This window comes from Pteronotus mesoamericanus, unplaced genomic scaffold (assembly GCF_021234165.1).
Source record: "Pteronotus mesoamericanus isolate MK-2021 breed Mesoamerican mustached bat unplaced genomic scaffold, CSHL_Meso_final scaffold_54, whole genome shotgun sequence".
NCBI classification, from domain to species: Eukaryota; Metazoa; Chordata; class Mammalia; order Chiroptera; family Mormoopidae; genus Pteronotus; species Pteronotus mesoamericanus.
Genome location: NW_026555321.1, coordinates 19,891,415 through 19,913,567, shown reverse-complemented (window position 1 = coordinate 19,913,567; position 22,153 = coordinate 19,891,415). Strand labels below are relative to the sequence as shown.

At 43.0% G+C, this 22,153-nt stretch overlaps 1 protein-coding gene across 1 annotated transcript in view; it reads left to right on the top strand.

Annotated features, from left to right (window-relative positions):
• The window catches only part of CPNE4 (copine 4), a 299,611-nt gene that overhangs the window by 140,645 nt on the left and 136,813 nt on the right, over positions 1–22,153 (top strand). Inside the window, exon 2 of the mRNA XM_054595926.1 lies at positions 12,343–12,522. Within this exon, the coding sequence (XP_054451901.1) occupies positions 12,343–12,522 (180 nt within the window). The remainder of the gene's footprint in view (positions 1–12,342; positions 12,523–22,153) is intronic.

Here is a 22,153-nt window from a genome sequence, read left to right as displayed (position 1 = left end):
GATAATGCTGATGGTGATGATAGTGTGTGACAGGAAATTTTACCACTTAGTGCCTTGGCCCCACTCATTTATAGTACTTGTTACCTTGTGAAGGACCCAGCGATGTAAGCTCTTCAATATCAACAAACATAATGACAGATGAGTAAGCAATGTCACGGCATTAGTGGGAGGTGTCTCTAAAAGAGATATACACTTCAGAAAAGGAGCCTTGTGTGCTATATGTACATGTGTTTTTACAGGCAGAAGAAGTAGACATTTAAGAGTGGGAAAGAGAAAAAGAAAGACAGAAGAATTTTTACCTCTTCTAACAAAGACATTATCTTGTGACAGTCTTAGAGTAATTGCCATAAAGAATCAGTTTACCCAGGAGGTTGGCCGGAAACCTAAAAATCCATTGCAGTTAATTTTATGAATACCAATTCTTTTCATTTATTAGAACCTCTCTTTCTTATGTTTACAATGAAAGAAACAGAAGTAGGAAAGAAAAAAATACATATATATATTTGGAGAACTTTTTGGTATGTGGAATAGCTGGAATAGGCTGGAATATGCTGGGTCAGAGAGGGAACCATCATCACCTGTAAGAGTCTAGAACAGTCTAACACTCAGCCTACCGCAGGGTAGACTCAAGGCCCCCAGCAATCAGGATCCAACAAAGAGAGGTGCTTCCTAAACTTAGGTGTCCCTCCCATCATGCTTTCTCTCAACCCTGTGTAAGCAGCTTCAACTTTGTAGTGAACAGATAGAGTAAAATGTTGTAAATTCCTTGACTTCAAGAAGAAGTTTTCAGGAACTAGTAAAACGAAAAGTGATCTATATGGAACTGGAACAAGACGTGGGTGCTGGTTGTTGGGTCACAGTGGAGAGAGAATCCAGGTGTGTAGCTAGTGACTGTCAGGCGGCCATCAGCCCAGGTTTGCCACCAGGCAGGGCCTGTGGCATACAGCTGAACAAAGTCATTTGGTCTACATTGGCTGTGAACAGAAGGCAGAAAGCCCGTGGTTCATCCTGGAATCCGCCCCAGCTGGACAAAAAACTCAGTTATCTCTACCAATCTGTCTTCTGCTGCTAGGAGAGAGTCTCATGATAATAAGAGTTTGTGATAATTTGGGTTTGGCTTCCAATAGAAGCTCAATATTTGAATAAGGAGATAGGGAAGAAAAGCTGGTCAAGAGAAATATCAGGGAAAAATAGAGGCAGGTGGCGTGGAAATTGCAAAACATAAAACACACTCAGGGGCTTATTATCTGTTCATTCATTGAATGAATAAATACTGAACAACGTTTATTCTCGGCACTTTGCCAAGTGTGGAATACATAAAGCAACTTGCCACACTGGTGTTTTAAGTCCCTTGCTCTTGGAGAAAGAAAAGAGACCTACTTTCTTAACCCTTTAGTGCAAACTCTTTCAAATGTGTTTTGTTGGATATTAATTGGATGTATTTTACGAGGGGGAGAAAGATGTGTTAAAAAAGTTCGGAAACCTTTAGAAAAGTGAGTCCATTCATCTGCTGCAGAATCCTCAAGAGCCTGTAGCATACATTCTGCAGGACGGCTTTCTAAGGAAAGGGTACCATGGGCGAGGCTTCCAAAACCTAAAAGACACTTGACACTGGCTGCTTGTGGAGTTGCTGTGCTGCCACGTGTGTGTCAGGACTGTTGTTTGAAAGTGTTCGTCATCCCAGTCAGGGACCTGCGGTGATGTCTGACCGTGCACTGCCCAGTTAGCCAACCCTCCCCGCCCGGCTTGGTTGGCGGTCCTCTCTGACTGATACTCGTGGAGGGAGGCACTTGGGCTCACCCTTTTCCTATGAGCCGATCTCCTGGCCAGGCCTGTTTCCGTAGCGTTGCCTCCTGCAGTGGATTTGATTTGTAAACGTCTGTTCCAGGTGCCATAGGGGATTAGCTCCATTGACAAACACACAGACACACAAAGGCTGAATGTGTTATGTCTGTGTTAAACTTCGATGCTGGTGCGCTGGGCCCTGGTTCCTGGAAGCGCCTGTGTAGCTGTGAGGAGCCACGGAATCAACAGTTTGGTGTAGTGAGACCAGGAGATATGAGACCCAGACAGCCTGCCTGGGTCCCCATCTCAGCTGCCAGTTTGTAGCTTTAGGAATTTGAGAATGTTATTTAAAAAATTAATTTATTTTTTAATTACGGTTGAGATACCATGTTATATTAGTTTCAGATGTGCAATACGATTAGACATTTATATATCTTACAAAGCGATCACCCTGATAAGCCTAGTACCCATCTGACACCATGCATAGTTACTACAATATTATTGACTGTATTTCCTGTGGTGCACTATATACCCTGTAATTATTTTTATAACTGGCAACCTATCCTCCAACCCCTCCCATCTGGTGACCATCAATTTGTTCTCTGTATCTATAAGTTTGTTTCTGTTTTGTTTGCTCACTTATTTTATTTCTTAGATTACACATATAAATGAAATCATATGGTATTTATCTTTCTATGTCTAATTTAGTTTCTTAGCATAATATGCCCTGGGTTCATCCATGCTGTCCCAAGGGGCAAGACTTCACTCTTTTTTATGGCTGACTACTATTCCATTTTATATATTAGAGTGATATCTGTGGGCCTCAGTGTCTTCTGCTAAATGTTGAATCACTGGATTAAAAGGGAAATGATGTACATGTGACACCTGAGACACCATTACCCACTCCAACACCCAGGGCAGACATTGCTAATTGACCAGTCTGCCCACCAAATACAGAGATAACTCCAGGTACCTTTGCAACACCTTGTTCCCACCGACCACTCTGCACTGAGAGGCAGGGTGAAAGGTGCTGCCATTCCCAGATTTGGTGAACTCTTAAGAATCTTAAGTTCCGAGGTCATTGCTATCAACCACATACACTTCACAGGGAGAGCAGTGTCAAGGGGAGGGGAGAGCTGTGGGGAAGAGCAGAGGGCGTAAGGCTGATGTGCCCCTTCCCGCCCAGTGGCATTTGGAGGAGGTCCACTTGGATCCTGGGACTAATTCACATTTGGGCAACTGAGAATTGACTTATAAAGAGAACGAATATTGGTTATTCTGAAGGAGTTGGGGAAGGGAGAGTTGAAACCTAGGATGCTGACCCCAAGCTCTGGAACTACTGGTATTGCTTCATGCCCACAGGTGGACATCTATTATGAGGAGGGTGGAGGTAGGCTCGTGAGTTCACCGTACAGTCTGCTGGCTGCTGAGTGTGTGGGGCTTGAGACGTGTGTGCAGCCTGCCGATGAGTTTCTTTTCACTATTTCAAACATCAATTAATGACAAAACTAAGGCTTCCCCGTCTTTGGTGACCTTTCCTGAGGTCACTATGCAGCTGTGATGGAGAGATGAGATGGTGGGAACATCCAGTTAAATAACCGACATCTGAGTGAAGTGCAAATTGCTATACTTCAAGTTGTACATTGACCTCCAAGCTCTATGTGAGGAGGATCTGGCAGTAGCTACAACTTGGAGCAACCTGCAACCCAACACGTTCCTCCTTGCAGGCTCTGCCTGCCCTTAGCTCTTAGCTCTTAGCAGGCAGGTGTGAATTTTGCGAGGCAGTTTCTGACTGCTTGATATTTATGTGCCAGCTTACAGCTAGATTGGGGGTTAGAACACAGTTGATTTAGGACTGAAAGTCACCATTATATCATAGAATCTTTTAATGTCCTCTTGGCTTGGAACATCCAGATTTCTCCAGAGCCATTTGAAGTGGAAGGCACTTGAAGAGTAAAATATTAAAGGAGAGGGAAGAGAAAGTTAAAAGACTGGCAAAGGCAGACTAGACACTCAGCTGGCACACTGAAAAGACTTCTCAGGGTCTGTCACCCAGCTGGGGAAGTTAAAGATTATTTTCCTCTCAAAGAGCATTTGGAGCACTGGGTGTTGGAAAGGGCTCTGCTTCAAACCACTCTGCCCAGGGTTCCTCAATAGATTTGTCCTCCTCAAGAGGGATGCCCCATTTCAGGAAAGAAGTCTATAGAAAATCCCAAGGGGCTCCATCCCTGAACAGCTGGAGACTTTGGGCATGTTATCCTCTTTAACCCTAAATTTCCTCATGTGCACAATAGTTGTAGTGGTAACATATGGTTGTTGGGATGATTAAGTGGAGTGGTGTATGTGAATTGGTTAGAACAATGCCTTGTGCATACGAAGTACTCAGTGAATGTTGCTTATGACCCATTTTGGGGAATGGTTGGCAAGTAGGATGCTGGGCCTAAAAAGAACTTAAGACATGAATCCCACATTGAATACCACTTTTCAAAGTTTTAAGAGACCATGTAATTCATTCATCATGAGCCACCAGACTCAATACAATTTCATCTGCCCTTCAGATTCAGAACCTCTTACAGGTTTTGCAGTACCTTGGGCCATTTTTAACAGCATTGCAGAACCAGTCAGAGTTCTAGCCAAAAAAAAAAGAGAAATGTTAATTAAGGGACCACTTTGAGTTGTGTGGGTGAAATTAAAAGAATCACCAAGGGATTGCGAGAAGCTCTGGGACTCACGGTAGCGGGAAGCCATCACCAGGCTTTGTGGGCAGGGGTCGGGGCAGGGGGGAGGGGAGTGGCGGTACTAGAACCAGTGGGAGTTGGAGCCCTGCAGAAAGTCTTCTATGAGAGTCTGTAGGGGGAGGGATATAGTCACTGCCTAAACTGCAACACAGGGCAGGGAGGAGGCAAGAAAAACACACCAACCTGCCTTTTCTCTCACTTTCTGATCTCCAACTGGTGCCTTCTATTAGCTGAAGGAGCCAAGCTGGCAAAGAAACCCAAAGGAAGCAATCCGTGCAGACCAGTCTCCTGGGGCACAGAGCAGAGCAGAAGGATCTGGGGATGCAAAGGAGAATAACCTGCACATTTGCTAACTCTTGGTCCACAAATTGGGAACATTCCAGTTAATGCAGTGCTCTCTTGAATTAGACGTTCAAGTAAATCTATCCATAATGTGGTTATTTCATTCAGCCTTCATGTCCTATAATGAAATGAATGATAGTCAAAATGGGAATTTCCAAGGAAACAGAAATGTCCTAATACACAAAGTCTGATCCAGAGGTTGGAGTGTGGTACTCAGAGTAGATTGCACAAAATCTGTTTCCTAGTATCCATGCACCTGGAAGCTGAGCCATGGTGGTTGGTAATATAATATTACTGCTTATCAAACATAACTGTGCATTGGTTAAGAGTTTTAAACTGCATTGGTTCATAACTGTGCATGGGTAGATTTTCAAGCTAAATCACCTGATGTCTTAGTCCATTCATGCAGCTGTATAGCAGAATACCCTAGATCAGTGGCTTACAAACAATAAAAATTTATTTCTCACAGTTGTGGAAGCTGGTGAGGCCAAGATCAAGGCACTGGCAGGTTTGGTGCCTGGTGAGAGCCCTGTTTCTGGTCCATAGACACCCATTTTCTCACTATGTTCTCACATGATGGAAGGGACAAGGAAGCTCTCTGGGGGCTCTTTTTTAGGGGCACTAATCCCATTTGCGGGTGCGCCATCCACTTTGAATTTAAAATTCAGTTCTTCAGTCCCACAAGTTGCATTTCAGGTGATCAATAGCCATGTCTGGCTAGTGGCTACCATGTTGGACAGTGCAGATATCAAACCTTTCCATCATCATGGAAAGTTCTATTGGATATCACTGGTTCAGTGACAAGACTCCCATGCTAAGTGGGTTGGGGCTCAAGGCAATGAGACACAGAGCAGAAATCGAGAAACTAAGTCACACAAACTGGGCACTTGCACTGTGGAAAATTGACAGCTGTGGAGGGCACAGAGGCATTCGGCACAGGAAGCCATATTTGAGACCCCCCAGCTGATATGCCGATCCAGGCAGGATGGTCTCAGGCTCTGTGTGGATGGAGCCAGCAGCCTAGAAGGGCGGGGAGGACAGCAAGGGAAGAGGGAGACCCAGGACTCATGGTTATAGCACTGCCGGCCTCGCTGAAAGTGCATGTCAGGTGATGATTATTTCATTTACTTCTGCGCCTCACTCCTGCTCAAGGAGATGGGACTCTGCTGTCCACTTTGAAAAACACAAGCCCAGGGCTGTGTCAGGTGGTGGAAGGGCTGTCAAGCTGCAGGATCTCTGGCAAGTTCATCCTCAGAATCCCGGAAACAGAACCCAGCTGGTACAAGAGGCCCTGTTACTTGAGAGAAATGTTACGTGCATAGCAAGAAGATGAAGGGAGGTTTTCATGGATTGATAATGAGAGAGACATTTCTAATTCTTAATTAATTATTAAGTTCATTCTAGAACAGTTGAATGTTTTAGCACGTGGTGGGTGAAGAGTGCCTTTCTGGAGATAAGTCTGTGAGAGGCCCCAGGCTGGATATTTTTTGAGACAGGTAGAATAGTGTATTAGTTTACTAGGACTGCTGTAATGAAGTACCATAGTCTGGATTGGTTAAACAACAGGCATTTATTTTCTCATGGTTTGGTAGGCTAGAAGTCCAAGGTCAAGATGGTGGAAATCAAGGTCAAAATTTGTTCCTTCTGAGGGCATTAGGGAGACTCTGTTCCATCCTTCTCACCTGGCGTCTGGTGGTTGGCTGGCAATCTTTGGTGTTCCTTGGGTTGTGAGCGCATTATCATTCCAATGTCTTCCTTCATGTTCAAAAGGCATCTCCCTGTGTGTGTGTCTGTGTCCAAAGTCCTCCTTTTATAAGACACCAGTCACCACATCAGGGTCCATCCTACTCTAGTATGACCTCACCTTAATGAATTACTTTGAGAATGACCCTATTTTCAAATAAGGTTACATTCTGAGGTATTGGGGATTAGGATTTCAACATATAAATTTTGGTATTATTCAAATAGTATAGTAGAAAGAGTGTTATTTTATAATCAGACAGGCTAGGTTTACTTTTGCCACTGTTTTTCTGATGCAATTTTAGTTTTATCATATGCAAAATGAGGATGATATATTTAATTTTACAAAACTTTTACTTCAAATGGAGGGACTTCCAAAGTTTCTCATCTTTATTAAATCCACGCATGTCGATTGTTCTGAAAACCAGAGAGCCCTTGTAGAAGTTTGTCTATTTGTTTAGTTGGGGTAGAAAGTGGATCGAATCTACAGGGAACACTACTACCTTTGAGAGATGCGTAGTTCTGTGTTAATCAGGACTAACATCCACAATGTAGGATATTTAGTATCTAGTGATGTCACCTTGTCATGACAACACCAAAAGCCCCTATACATTTCCAAATAACCCCTGGGAAATTATCACTCCCAATGAGAACCGCCACACTAGATGAATATGTCAAGGCACAAGGTCAGCTTCTGCTCAGGATTTTATGTTAAGGAGAAGCAAAGGCCACCACTATCAGGCATGTTTTACATTTAAGAGGCTGTTAAAGAGGAACAACCAGGCCATGTGGCTGGTCAGGCCAGCCCCCCCACATGATGCATCCTCGCCATGTAGACATAACACAAAAATAGCACCAGTAAATTTGATTTCACTTCTGGCTCTTTATATAACCAACAAATGTGAAAGAGTTTTCATCCTATGGAAGCAGAGAAATCACTTAAATTGAAAATAAAAGTTATATCTCACTAGCTAGCACCAACCTATCTCTGTTGAGTGATTTTGAGACTCGCAATTTATTGCAGCTATAGGACAGTCACTTGAAATCAGCAACCAGAATCCTGAAATTGGATAATGCTACGTCTGGTGGCTCAGTGATTTGATTTTATTGTCTAAATTTTATGTGCTCTAATATGCCCTCTTGGAAGTTATATAGTTTGAAAAATTGTCTTCAATAAATACTCTATTTTTGAACATCAAGAAAGCTTTCCATTTTTTATTCAGAGAAAATTAATTTTCTTCCCACCCTCACTAAATAAATGTTGAGGAGATATTTAAAGAAGATCAGTTTGAAGGAATACCTAACTGCATGCTTGACCTAGAGGCCATGATGTCGCTCTGGCCCATGATGTCGTGCTTCACCGTTTCTGTTATCCTTGGGGACAGGGGCTGGTACTTCTTCAGGAAACCTGAGACCGTTCAGTGACTGGCATTAGTTTGGGTCTCTGCCTTCACCTTCTCCACACTAAGAGCCTCCCGCTGTTTAGTGCTCACCTCCCAAAACCTCTGCGCCTTTGCCTGTGGCAGTTCCAGAAGCCCAAAGACCCAGAGACGCAGAGGCCAAAGACACAGGTCCACTTGACACTCAGGCAGATGGAAGAAGATTCATGGAGCCGTGGGGATGCTTGACAAGCCTTTATTTTGGAGAGTCACACAGACCACAAGCCCATGTCCAAGTTGGTGCCCCGACTCCCTCCCTTATCCAAAGTTCCTACCCCTTAAGTACTAGCTCCAAACAAAGCAGGCTAGCAGGCTGCAGGCCAGAAAGTGAAGTAACCTCACATGAGCTGCACATGTGAACCTATTCAAGGCTAGGGGGCAGTTTATTGCACCTGGGCTCAAGGCCGTGAGACCCAGGCTCAAGGCTGTGACAACACCGCTTTATCAGACTCCTTCAAGGTGTGAGAAGCTGCTCCTTCCAGTTACCCACGCATCTGGGTGAGGGAGCCAGACTGCCTCCCCTTACCCTACATTCTACATCAGAATTGCCCAGGACACTCTTAAAAATACAGGTTTCTGGGTCCCACCTTATCCTATTGAATCAAAATAGCTGTGGGTAGGGAATAGGAATCTGAGTTTTTGTTTATCTGTTTTATAGTTTTAAAAAATATTTTTATTAGATGAAAATACTTTCGTTACATAGCTAAAGAGAACAGCAAGAATTGGGTAAAATAACACAGAGCAGAGCAGAATTGAGTGAAAAAGACTTGGGCTTCCCTTCTTGCTTGATCACTGACTTTGTTGCCTTAGGTAATCACTGAATCTCTCTGGGCCTCAAATAATTCATCCATAAAATGGCCTAATGATCTGTAAAGGACCCTTATAGTTCTCGATGTTTTTTTATTGTATTTTTTTTTTCAGGAATCTGAGTTTTAAAGAAAGCTGCCTGATTGATTCTGATGCAGCCAGTAGCATGTTGGTGGATAGTCTTTTGGAAACAATCACCTTGACCTTAACACATCTCAGTGAGAAACATGAGCTACCTTAGGCTCTGTTACTCAGATTAAACTTGGCCTCAGTCTTCAGAAAAGATGTGTGTCTCCCATAATAGCTGGGAATGCAGAAAGGTTTGAAACATCTTTCGAATAAGCATTTAGTGTTGCAAACATGTCTTCTACCACCATTCTCCTTTTTCTGAGAACCTAGGTGCTGTTAGGATTTTTGTTGGCCCTGAGATTATCTTTGGAAATTACCTACCTTGGTAATGCAAATGTGTCTTGCCTAATTTCTTTCCAACCAGTCCTTTCCCTCAAGAAACCACATCATTCAGAGTTGTTTGCTTTCAGTGTGCCTTGAATAAACTGTCTGAGTTGTGTAGCTTGATGCCAACGTGAACTTTATACCTGTGTGGGATCATCATTTGAAAATCAAGAAGTGAGAAGATAAGCAGAAGGATCAGTGCAAATCAGCCATTTGTGCCATTTGGGGTGGTCAAAGCAGAGGAAAAATGACTAGAATTAGATGGAATCTAAACCTGCCTTTGACTCTTCTTCCATCCATAAGGAGAGAGTGTTCCGTTTCTGTGTTTTGAGGATGTCAAATCTACCTATAAGTTAACTTCTTGGGAGTCATTTTGAAATTCTCTATCAAATAGTACCATATGAATATAATTAAATCTCTTACTATATGCCTCATTATTCTACAGATTTGGGCTAGATGTTACAAAGATGCTTCTAGGGGCAAAGCAGGGAAATTCATTGAAACAGAGAGCTTGGCAACCAGAGAGTGAGTGCCCCTTCTGAATGGAGCAGTTACCAGTTGTTGCCGTGTGCAAATGTGGCCCCAGATTGCCAAATATTATGATTTTTTTTATGAAAGGTTGAGCAATAGAAATAGCCTTTCTTCTATGTTGACAAGTTAAGGGAAAAATACTATTAAATGGGTCCAACAAAATACCTTCAAGTCAGCTTGAACCTGCAGGCTACGAGTTTGTGATCTCTTATTTATACTATTATTCAAAACCATGATCCTCTAACAACTGGAAAAAAATTATGCCCATACAGTAAATCCTTGTACCTGTAAAATCAACCATGATATATTCAGCCTTATCCCCCAGATTGAACATTGTGTATAAAAATGTGAAAGTCAGCTCAATAGAAGCTGAGTCATCAGGCATAGCCAGAATAGTCAGATCACCATTGGACTGAACAATAGCATTTGTAAAATGCTAATCAACCATTGGTTTGGATTTGGTTTTCTATCTGTTGGACAAGGATGTAACCAGAACCACATTCTATTCCTTGCAACCTGGATTGTACATCCCAGTAGGAATAGCAGGAGGTGTTCCTTACAGAACAGCTCTCTCACATGAGCCCATAGGCAGGACCTGGGCAAGGGACAAATCGTTGAACTCAAGAAGGTCAAATAGAAACAGACTCATAGATACAGAGAACAGACTGACAGTTGTCAGAGGGGAAGTGAGTTGGGGGACTGGGTGAAAGGATTAAACACACAAAAAACCCCAATAAAAAACCTCATAGACACAGACAACAGTATGGTGATTGCTAGAGGGGAAGGGGGCTGAAGGAATTAGAAAAGGGCAAAAGGGGGATAAATGGCAACAGAAAAAGACTTGATTTGGGGTGGTGAACACACAATATGCAGGTGATGGATTATAGAATTTTACACTTGAAACCTATGTAATTTTATTAACCAATGTCACCCCAATATATTCAATAAAAATTTAAAAATAAATCTAATATGGAGGAAAAAGCAAGCAAGTAAAATCTGATTAAAGAAACAATGAAGAGAAAAAACTTAAAAAAAAGAAAGAATGTCAGTGGAAGCAAGTATCGAATTTTCTTTGCTGGAAACCACGTACATGCATGATGTGGTCAAAGACCATTTTCCTGAGAGACTCTGTCCCTGTACTCTCCTGGAAGGAGAGGAAATGGTTTCCCCACTTTGTGCTAATGAATGGCATTTATGAAGTATTCTTTAAACAATGTTTCTCTTTGAAAACCAACAGGACACGTAGACTCCCACTGATTTGTAAAATATAAGCAATGGATATCTCCATTTGAGAGACACTGTAAAATCTTGGCTCTGTAACTTGGTCCTTTCAGATTTCCCAAAATATAAATGGCATTGTGTATTTTTACATGTGATAGACATAGAAAAATCTTAGCAGTAAGGGCACCAGCAGAAAACAGATGATATACCCAGAGAGTTTTTCCTAACAGGTGAAGCTCCTTGCAGAGGGGCTGTTTTCAAGGCATGGGCAGGGATAAAGAAGCCCACAAAGGATGGTGAGGCATCCCAGGCATCTAAGTCATCAGGGATAGCAACAGCAGGAAGGCATTACCACCTGTTGGTCTGAAGAGAGGGAGGTGGGGCGGGGCTACCAGATCCCAGCAAAGGTTCTCTTTGTGGACAGGCGTTTGCTAGCAGACTCCATATGTGCAGAGCCATGAAGCCTGACCCCTTTCTGACTTCCACTGTCTGACAGCCTGCCACGTCCCTCCTTTGGCTGACTCCTGCCAGAACCTGGAGGGCAAGGGAGCCCAGGGAATTCAATCCAAATCAGCCAGCCTCTGGGGGCACAGAGCAGGGTGGAGAGTGGCAGATACGGATCTGAGACACTGGGGCAAGTGGAGAGTTACTATCACAGAACATCAGAGCGGGAAGGCACCTACCGTGCTTTAATCTTTGTTTTGTTGATAAGGAAAGGGAAGCCCAGGGAACTGAAGTGACTGAGTAAACATGATAATCCCAGAATAAGGCATACTTAAGGCTTAAAGCAGTTGCCTTCATATCCATTCCCCTGGCCTTTCCACTTTATTATGCTGGGAATTGTGAGTTATAAAACACATATAGAGTAAGGTGGTCTAAGATGGGCGCCTACACTGTCATTTACCATTCTCTGCCCATCAGACATCACTAATCTATTACAATTTCTCCCTGCTCCCCTCCTTGAGTCCAGATGTGCCCTCAGACTCTTCCTCATCCTACGGCTCCAGGCAGTCACTAGTAATTGAGGTATCTGGCTGCCTTCTTACCTAACAACACTAAATCTTTAAATACAAGCTTCAGGTTATTCTAATTAGATTTTCCTCCTTGAAGCATAGCTCATTCTCTATGGGTGATGCTTCCTTGAAGATTTTCAAACTGCTGGCCCTGGTGACTCAATGGAGGGCACTTATGGTTTGCAAGAAGGTGAAGCACCATAAAATTAATTTACCTAAAGGTTAATAATAAAAAGCCCTAGTCCCACATGGATTTTCTCTTTCTCCTTGCAGGTTGACAGAACAGAGGTGATTCGCACTTGCATAAACCCAGTGTATTCGAAACTGTTTACTGTGGACTTTTATTTTGAAGAGGTGCAGCGCCTGCGGTTCGAGGTCCATGACATCAGCAGCAACCACAATGGGCTGAAGGAGGCTGACTTCCTTGGTGGCATGGAGTGCACACTTGGCCAGGTGGGTCAACAGATGTCCCTTCCTCCCTCTTGCCTTCTTTGGGCCTTTCTTCTTCCCATTTATTTCTCTCCTTTCATTTAGTACATGCTTTCTTTCTCTTGATTTTAATTTCTTTCACATGTTGCATTTTATGGCTTTCCAGGCACTATCATATCCATTGTATTTACATAGGGATGATGCAAATATGTGAAAAGTTACTTATTTTGCAAAATTAATCATTTTTTTCTTGTGAATTCCTTCATTTATTTAACAACTGTATATTGAGCACTTACTCTGCTCTGATTGTGTGTCTGATCTTGAAACATTATAAATTTCCGTCTCCCAACTCCGCTCTGAGAACCCCCACACAGGAAGTATTGCTCATTTTCATGTATTCCAAGCCTCCTGTGCCCAAAAATAGCCCAGGAGAGGGGCTCAGTGGGTAAGTAAGTGCTTTTACTTAATCTTCACAACAGTGAAATGAAATAAACACCATTACTGTCTACATTTGTCAGTGAGAAAACCAAGACTCAGAGAAGTTAAGCTTAAGGCACCGTACTAAGAAGTGGCAGACTAGAACTCAAACCAGGTCAGCCTCAGTCCAAACCACATGTTTTTGTTTCCTTAACGCCTTTCCTTTTTTTTTTTTCCTTGCCTTCCTGCTGTGCCCAGAACTTTAGTAGGTGCTCAGGGGAGATCTAAGTGGGGAAGTAGTCCCTGTGCCCAAGAAGCAGACACTCTGATTGGAGAAGACATACTATGTGCATGTCAACTACAGCAATTTATGATGCTCTTAAAGCCACAGTGAGACAAAATATCCTGAGCTCTAGTGCTGCGGACCCTCAGGGGAGGGAGAGCTGCCGGCTGGCTAGAATCAAAGAAGTCATTGTGGGACCAAATGTTGGAAAAAATGTGGTCCAGGGACTGGAGAGAAAGGAGGGATGTCTTTCAAGTAAGAAAGCAAGGTAAACAAATCATAGAGGTCAGACCAACTATGGCAGGGTGGGGGGCGGAGGAGACCAGTTTCATTGATTTAAGGTCAGATGCAAATTTACTGTGAAACCAGTAAAGCTTAACCTTTAGAGCCCCTTCTCATGTGGATCCCTTCCAAACCTGTCACATTTTTTTTGTAGTTTTGTACTTTTTTCTCAAAGGGTTCCAAATTATATGAGCCTCTAACCACAAAACCAGCATCAGTCCCAAGTAGAGGTAAAGGTTTGATTAAGGGATTGGTAAGAGTCTGCCTGGCAAAGGGACGGCACACAGGAATTTTGGTTGGTCGGTTTGTTGGTTGGTTTTTACCCCTCCTCATGCCACTTATCGCTAAAAAGAAACTCTTCCCATGTGGCACTGAGTGAAAAAATAAGCAACGTTCTCAGTTACCTCTTTCCAGCAAACATAGTGATTACTTTCATAGGATTGTTCCTTGTTCCTTTAATAAAAATGCAAAAGCCCAATGTGGAAGTAGAGGTGAGGGGAGGTGGACAGAGAACCTGGCACGTTCTTCACAGATAGTCTCTCTCATGACTCTCAGAAAGGATTGATGGCAGGGACTTCTACTGTATTGCCAGGTGCAATGTCCAGTAAGTAGGCATTGGATGAAGGACTGAGTAAATGAATGAATTTAAAGTGAAATTCTGTGATGTATAAATAAAATAGAACGGTAATTAAAATGGCAGTTTTAGAGCATAAATGAGTCGCTCCAAGATTTTCCTTAGGCAGTGGACATTCCTTGTGTGTAAAAGCCAAATTCTGTCCGAAGAAATAAATGTAGGTCCATGTAGGAGTCCTGTGAGTAAAAGATCTTTTTCATCCAAAGCTTTAATCATTTTGTCCATGTAAATGTCCCTCAAACTTACACCTTTAGTCTCTCTTACAAGCCTCATCTTTGCAGCAGCCAGGAAGTCCTTGACCCTCTATGTTGTGCCGGCTTTGCCTTAGATGCCTGTCATACAGTGCTGAGCCCAAAACACTGTCTCTGCCCTCAAGCAGTTCACAGGCTAGCGGGGGATAAAGCAGGGAGCAAATAAATACACAAACAATTAATTAAATTACAACCATTATAATCTTTGATGAAGAGAAATACCAATTAGGAGACCAAACGTTAAAAGAATGGCATCGGGTGGAGAGGAAGTCATGGAAGACGTCTGGCGGGAAGCGACATTTACAGTGAAACTAGGTGGGAGAGTGAGAGGCATCTGGTGAGAGGAAAGAGGAACACATTCCGAGAAGATGCGTCAATTTTGGATCCCCTTTCCCAGGCTATAGTGACCTTGTCAAACTCCAAAATCCTGTAATCTATCTTCATTTCATTCTTTTAGCAAATCCTTCTGCATCGGTTTGTAAAGTTATTTTTTTTTTCAGTTAAGTGAAATCATTTCTCTCTTAATTAACATTTTAATACATAGTTATCTGGACCTCATAGCTAGATTACAAGTCTCTTAAGGCAGTGGCCACATTCAACCTTTCTTTGTGTCCATTGGAACAACTTGCTTTACATATCCCAAGTGCTCAAGTCCAATTTATTGATTAGTTAACTTTGAAAAGATTTTTTAACATGGTAAGGTTCATTCATTCATTGTTTCATTTTTTTTCAACAAGCATTTAGCAAGTGCCCTGGCTATCCAAGTACCATGCTAGGTACTAGAAGCACAAAGATAGAAAACAGAATGCCTGCCCCAGAAGAGCATATAATTAGCTGAAGACACAGACTGAATATATAGATAAAATCAAAATGTATATTACTAAGTGCTACAATAGGATGTTTTCCATGGGTGGGGGTGTTGTGGCGGGGGGAACATATCTCTGCCTAAAGCGAGTCAGAGAGGTGTCACAAAAAAGATGAGTCTGGATCTGAACTTCTAAATGGTGAATAAGAATTAACCAACAGAGAAAATGGGAAAAAACAAAAACAAAGACCCTCCTGGTAAAATGACTACCACACACAAAGGCACAGCAGAACAAGAATGAAAAAACAGCAGCATAACCAGATGAATCTATGAGTATGGGAAAGGGATAGAAGAGGTGAGACAGGAGAGGAGGAGCCAGACCATGAGGCTTTTAAATCCCTTTCTCTAAAGTCTGTGGAGCATGGACACGAGGCTCTGGAGACCCAGCAGGGCTTCCATTAGGGAAAGGACAAGACTGGATGTATATGCTAGAAAGGTCACTTTGGCATCCCTGTGAAGGGCGCATGAGAGAGGATGGATGTGGAGGCAGGGAAACCAATTGGGAAGCTAAAGCAATAACAGGAAAGAGATAAAGAAGGCAGTGGTCATGGAGGCTGAGAAGAGGAGACCCAGAGAAGAGCTTGTCCAAGAGCAGAACCAACAAGCCTTGGAGACTGGCTGAGGGAGAAGGAGTTTTGAGATACCTGGTGTAGGTTACTGGTGAAGTGATTTAGCTATTTTTGAGGGAAATGAAACTGAGGAGTGAGTTTGGGAACAGAATGTGATGCTGACACGCTGAGCTCAGGATGTGTGTGGAGAAACGAGAACAAGTTGCCAGTTGGTGGCTGACCATGCAGATATGGAGATGACATAGATTTAGGAGCTAACTCCCTATAGACAGCCATTGGTGGCATGGAAGTGGGTGAGATCCCTCAAAGAAACCCTTTTGTATTTATTTTTGGAGGGAAATTTATCAAACATACAACATATGAATAAATCATATAAGATTTTTTATTTTTTTAAATTTTTTATTGTTCAATTACAGCTGTCCCCATTTTCCCCTCATTACCCTCCTCTGCCCTACCCATCCCCCACCTTCCACATTCAATACCCCCCTCCATTGTCTTTGTCCAGGGTCCTTTATACATATTCCTTGACTTGACCCTTCCCCTTCTTTCCTTCATTAATACTGAGTATGTAAGAACATCTCTATTTCCAGATAAAAGTGTAAACTCGATGTTGTCTTGAAACCAAAAACTTTCGTTGAGTGTTTTCTCTGTGTAGACGAACATACCAGATACATGCATTTGTAACGAAACCTTTGTGAAGGGCAAGCAGTACTCTTTTACCCTCGGTAGTTTCACAGATTGTGATATTTTGGCATGAACGAGAGTTTTCTTCTTCTTTTTAAATTGCTCTTCTTTCTAGTGTGATCAAGCACAAAGAAAAACCTTCTACATTTTCCTTCTTCATAACTCCTTGTACTGTTTAGCTAGGCAGGGAATGGCTGGATGTGAGCTGTTGAGCAACGCCAGGAATGGTGTGGTCAGGTCTGAAGACTGTTCAATAACACTCAGGTGTGCAGACCCCGGAGCCTGATGGTCTAGTGTCAAACCCCAGCTCACCCGCTCTTGAGTTGTACGCCCAGGGGTAAATTCCTGCAGCTATTTAAGTCTCTGTTCCCCCTTTTGAGAAATGGAGAGAATGGTAATGCTGGCCTCAAACTATTGTGAAGACCAAGAAAATACGTAGAAGGTGCTTGCTTAGTGGAGTCCCTGGCACAGAGAAAGCACTCGAGATATGGAAACTGTTACTGAGATGGTGAGAATCAAGAAAACGGTGGGGAGGATTGACATTTGTAGGGACCAACATTGTTTCAGGAGTGAGGGTGGCAGTAAAAAAAAAAACCATGAAAACATGATGACAGAACACCCATGTCCTAGACAGTTAGTAAAACTGAGCTGCTTATTCCACGTCCAGCGTGTTGAGTACTGTGTTTAGTCAGCAGATTCAGTATATGTGTATGTGTAATATTTACTCTTCTCAGACTATTTTTAAGTAAAAGTGCTTTCAAATCAGGGGCAAGTGTTCCTGTTCCTATCTTGCCACAGCTGATACTGACAAAGAGAGATAAAGTGGCTTCCCAAACCCATAGGAAGTCACACATTCAAAGCCTGTCTCCTCAAAGCTGTCTACAGGTACTTGCGCTGTCCATCTGAGTTTGTCACATCCTCACTCTGCCGTGTGAATCAGCAGGACTCATGGCCTTTAGGAAAGGGAAATAGCAGCCCTAGGCATGCTAGAAATTGGCACTGGCCGCGAAGTTGGTATAAGCACAGCGAGTGACTTAGCACTGAGCAATTATGCCAAATGAAGGTTCACGTCCTCCGAGAGCTCGCAAGGCAGAACTGTGTGTTCTCGGCAGATGGATGAGTGGGGCAAAGCACAGAGATGCAGGTGCTTGAAAAGCTGTGTAATCCTTCTGGGTGAGCTTGGAGACCATCCTTGCATTTCTGTTGGCCAGAAGGAAACCAGGAACTAAGCCCCTCTCTTGCCTCACCCAACAGAGGGCAGGTCAAGGAGACACATGACCCCTCACTATCTAGAACAGCAGGCCGACCTTTTCTTTTTTTTTATTATGATGCCTTTATTTTTTTTCCTTTCACTACTTATTAACTGCTTCATTCATCCTAATATTTCTCTATAGGCCCTTTTATTTACCAGCCACTGGGCTAGGCACTCACTGTACCCTAATCCATTGAATCAGCACAACATCCCTGGAAGGTAGGCGTGACAATTATCCCTATTTACATTAGAGGAAACTGAGACTTAGTAAAGCTGGGTAACTTATTTAACAATGTCATGTAACCAGTAAGTGGTGGAGCTAGGACTTGAATGCAGATACGTTTGACTCCTGAGCCCCTTCTAATCTTTTCCATTTGCTCCAATAACTTGTCACTAACTAATGTAAATTATGATGTTGCATCTATTAATACAAGTTGAGGTTGGAGTTGACCTTGCTAGGTTTTTTGTTTTTTAACTTGTTTGTCTTACACAAAGCTGATAGAGGTAACCTAGGAATCCTCATGCAAAGAAATAGCCTTGGTTATCCTCCCTTAAGGTTTGCACACTGAAGCTACTTTAAATTTAACATCACTTCTTAAAGTATCAATGTGTCAACCTCCCAAAGCCAGTACCTTAAAATAAAGTGCTGCAAAGGTACCTCTCTTGGCCCTTTCACCCTCAACCATGTTGAGTAAACCCATTATTGAAATATAACAGTTTCCCTGGCTTTCATCTGTGCTTATCTTGCAGCCATTTCCTCTTCTCCATGGCTTGGAGGATAGTTACAGCTGTGCCAAGTCCTCCTCTCTTCATTCCATGTAGCTCTTCTTTAGCGTATTTCTTCCTCCAAAGTTCAGACAACATCTATTGAAAGAACCAAGAATGTCCTGCCTTACGTAACCATAAGTGTGACTCCTTGAAGTAATCTTAGACTGTCTAAGGGCTCTGACCCTCATTCCTGAGAGAGAGAGAGAGAGAGAGAGAGAGAGAGAGATCTTGTACCCTCTTCCTTCTGAGAAGCTGTTCTCTAATTTGAACCGCATCAGAATTACCTACAGACATTAAAACACAGAGGGCTGGACCCCACCCTCAGAGTTCTTGATTCAGAAGATTTAGCAAGAGACCCAACATTTGTATTTCTCAGTGATGAGGATGCTATTGGTCAGGGACCACACTTTGAGAACCATTTCCCTAGAGTCTTGGGGAAAGGAATGCTAATGGCTATTGGACATCGTATCATTAGTTTTCATTGTGAAAGAACTAATATTTGAGCCAATTGTATGACAGTGCAGAAGGTGTTATCCAAACCCAAGGTAATGCCCAGAGTGAGATTCCACAGGTTTTGTTGCATAACATCTAATATCTTCATGGCATAAAATTGATGGCCCCTGGAAGTCAAATTTACACATTGCAGCCAGCAACTCATTTACTTTCTGCTTCTCACACAAAAAGCTTTTTCTAACTTTGCAGAATTACTGTAAGCAGAAGCTGCATGAGTGATGAACGATGTCACAAGTAAATACCATCATCTCAGCATCCATGAACTGGCTGAGAAATCCTGCCGAGTGGTGCTACTTCTCACGCTGACTGCCTGCCCTGTTCGTTGGCAGGTGCGATTCCCACGGAGTGGCCGTGAGTGAGCGAGCCCTTAGTCCTCCGAGGAGAACAAAATTAATTATTGTTTTTCTCTCTCTATCTTTGTCGAACAAGTAATCTTAAATTCAGATCCTAGGAAGATCTCTCTGCTTTAAGTCTGCTTTCTGATGTCCTGAACTGGAGTCCTGAGCTGTCAGTCCTGGATCTGCCACCAAACCCTGTGGGATGTTGGGCAGTTTGCTTAACCTCTCTGACTTAGTGACCTCATTTGTAGAGAGAAGGTTTTGTTTTGATTAATCTCCACGTTCTTAACAGTTCAATAGTCAACGATTCTTATTCGTCTCTTTCTTTTACCCTTGTCTCAGAAAGTGAGCATCTTCCCTGCATTCTCATCCCTTTTGGGGACGCTTCTCTGTTCTCACCCCCCAGCCCATCCCCTGCTCATCTCTTTTATGACTCAGCCTGTCATTCAGCCACAGACTGAATCTCCTCCCTAAGTACAACACCACCCCCGCCCCTCAGAAAAGCAGCTCCTTGTGTCTACTTAATTTTAAGGATAGTTTTTAAAAGATATATTTCATGGCAGTTAAAATGGACCTGTGTTTAACAGACCATGTTCCTTATACATTCACAGTAGTATGATCTCTCTCCCAACTCCCTATGATGATGGGGGTGGAGGGGGCGGGTGGAGAAAGGCAAGAGATCTATCTGGCCCTGGAAGGGGATTTGCGAGGAATGATGTGTCACTACTGAAAACAATGCTTGGTGTTTGTTGTGGCCCCAACCCTTTACGCCAGGCTGGAGCAGGACACTCGGCCCCCATTGTAGCCCAGCAGTGTGCCCTGGACCTGTCTACCTGTACAAGGAGTCACATTTGCCACCTGGGTTTGAAGGCAGCTCCTCGGGACCTTTACCACAGCTCCCACTTTTGCTTGTTCCCAACCAGCTTTCACTGAAGTCCCTTTCATCCACTCAGAAGGACTCACTGGAAAAATCCAATCTGAACCCTGTCTCCACGGTGTTTACACATGCCCTCCCGTTATTTAACCCTTGCCTTTCCCCTGCAGATCTTGTCTGGCTACACCTTCTCAATTATCAGCATCCTTGAGTGCCTTATATGAAGATATTCTGTACTTGTCGTAGCTCTGAAGCATGAGATACCATAGCACCGTGAACTGAATCGTCAATATGCCGAACAACCAATTTGCTGGAACCAAATAATACAGTAGCCCCCAGATTAACTTCCTACCAAATATTATTTACCAAAAATAAGGTTTTTGAACTATTGATAAAGTTTACTATAATTTTTTAGAACTTGCAAAAATTTCTGTTTTGTTTTAGTTTAGGCTACTTATGAAATTTAGTTATTGATTATGGTAAACATATCTGAATATCAATGTATCCATAAGAAAGCTAAACTCTCCTTTGTCCTCTCTCCCAAAGGAGAGGGGAAAATATGGTACTAGCTCTCAAAGTACCCATTTTTTCATAGACCAAAGGACTAGGAGGACATATTCCTACAATAAATATTAGTAAAAACATAATGCAGCCTGCCTGCTGATTTCAGAAAACTCATATTCAGGTGCGGGAGGATGGCGCTTAAGTATTGGATCGATTCTTAAATATTTGAAGAATTTTAAAACATGGGAATTTCTGGGGAATGCCTTGGGGTGAGGTATTTGCTGCCCGTGTGCTCTCTATTAGAAGTTTGAGAGCATTTTACAGATGCTGCAGGTAAAGCCTTAGTCGCCACCGCATTGCCCCAGGGAGGACAGTATTATAAAAGATCTGCTGCTGATCTTTTATAATACAAACTTTGATTACAGAAGTGACCCAGGAGGGCGTGGAGCACTAATAGTAATCAGTTTAGGAAGCATCCTTGGAACGACACAGAAGTTCTGACATTCCCGCAAAGCCTAGAATCTCCAGTTCAAACCTCATTAGGGAGAGAGAATATTATTTATTAATAATGTCCAGGGGAGAAAAAACAATAACTACTTGGGTTACAAAATCACTCCCAGGAGTCTTGGCGTCAGATACAAGGACAAAACGAGGCCAGATATGAATTCATAACGTCATTTGGGATGCACTGGGAGCCCTTGGGGCTTCCCTGTGCAGCCGGGGCGGGGGGCGGGGGGGGGGGCGCAGGGGAGGCCCCGGTCAGCTGATTGTTATGCTCCACCCACTCTTCCCTAGCCTCTGCCACCAGGAGCCTGAAGTCAGCACACATTTCCAAGCCAGCTATCAGAGCCAGAGGAACATAAATTCTTCAAACCTCTCTCTCTCCAATGAGATTCAAACCAAGAAAACTAGTATTACAGTCAATTTACTGAGGGATTCCAGTGGAATCAGGGCTGCTTGGCTTGGGGAAGGAGAGAAAAGCAGTGCTGAGTGTAGCCAGGCAGAGCAGGGTTAGCTCTTCGATGCTTCTGTCCTCTGCTTAATCCTTCTGAGGAGGGGAATTCACCCTTCCATGTTAGGCATCCTGGTAACAGTAGGGTAACCAAGGGCTCCGTTTGTCCAGGCCATCCCAGTTTATACCTATTGTCATGGTTTAATTGTTCACACTGTCCCCTTTCATTTTCAAAAGTCTCCCAATTAGACCAATATAGTTTATGGTCCCCTTGGGACAGTAAGTTCTTTTCCTAGCGAACATTTACTAAGAGCTGACCATGTGCCAGGCATTGGCGAGCTTGGTGTTATCAATGTTATAATCGTCATCAGTAGGCCAAGAGGACACGTCTCCTTAAGTGACTGAGCCAAGATGCAAAAATGGGTATTTGGATTCAAATTCAGAGTGCTAAGCTCTTCCTACCTGCTCC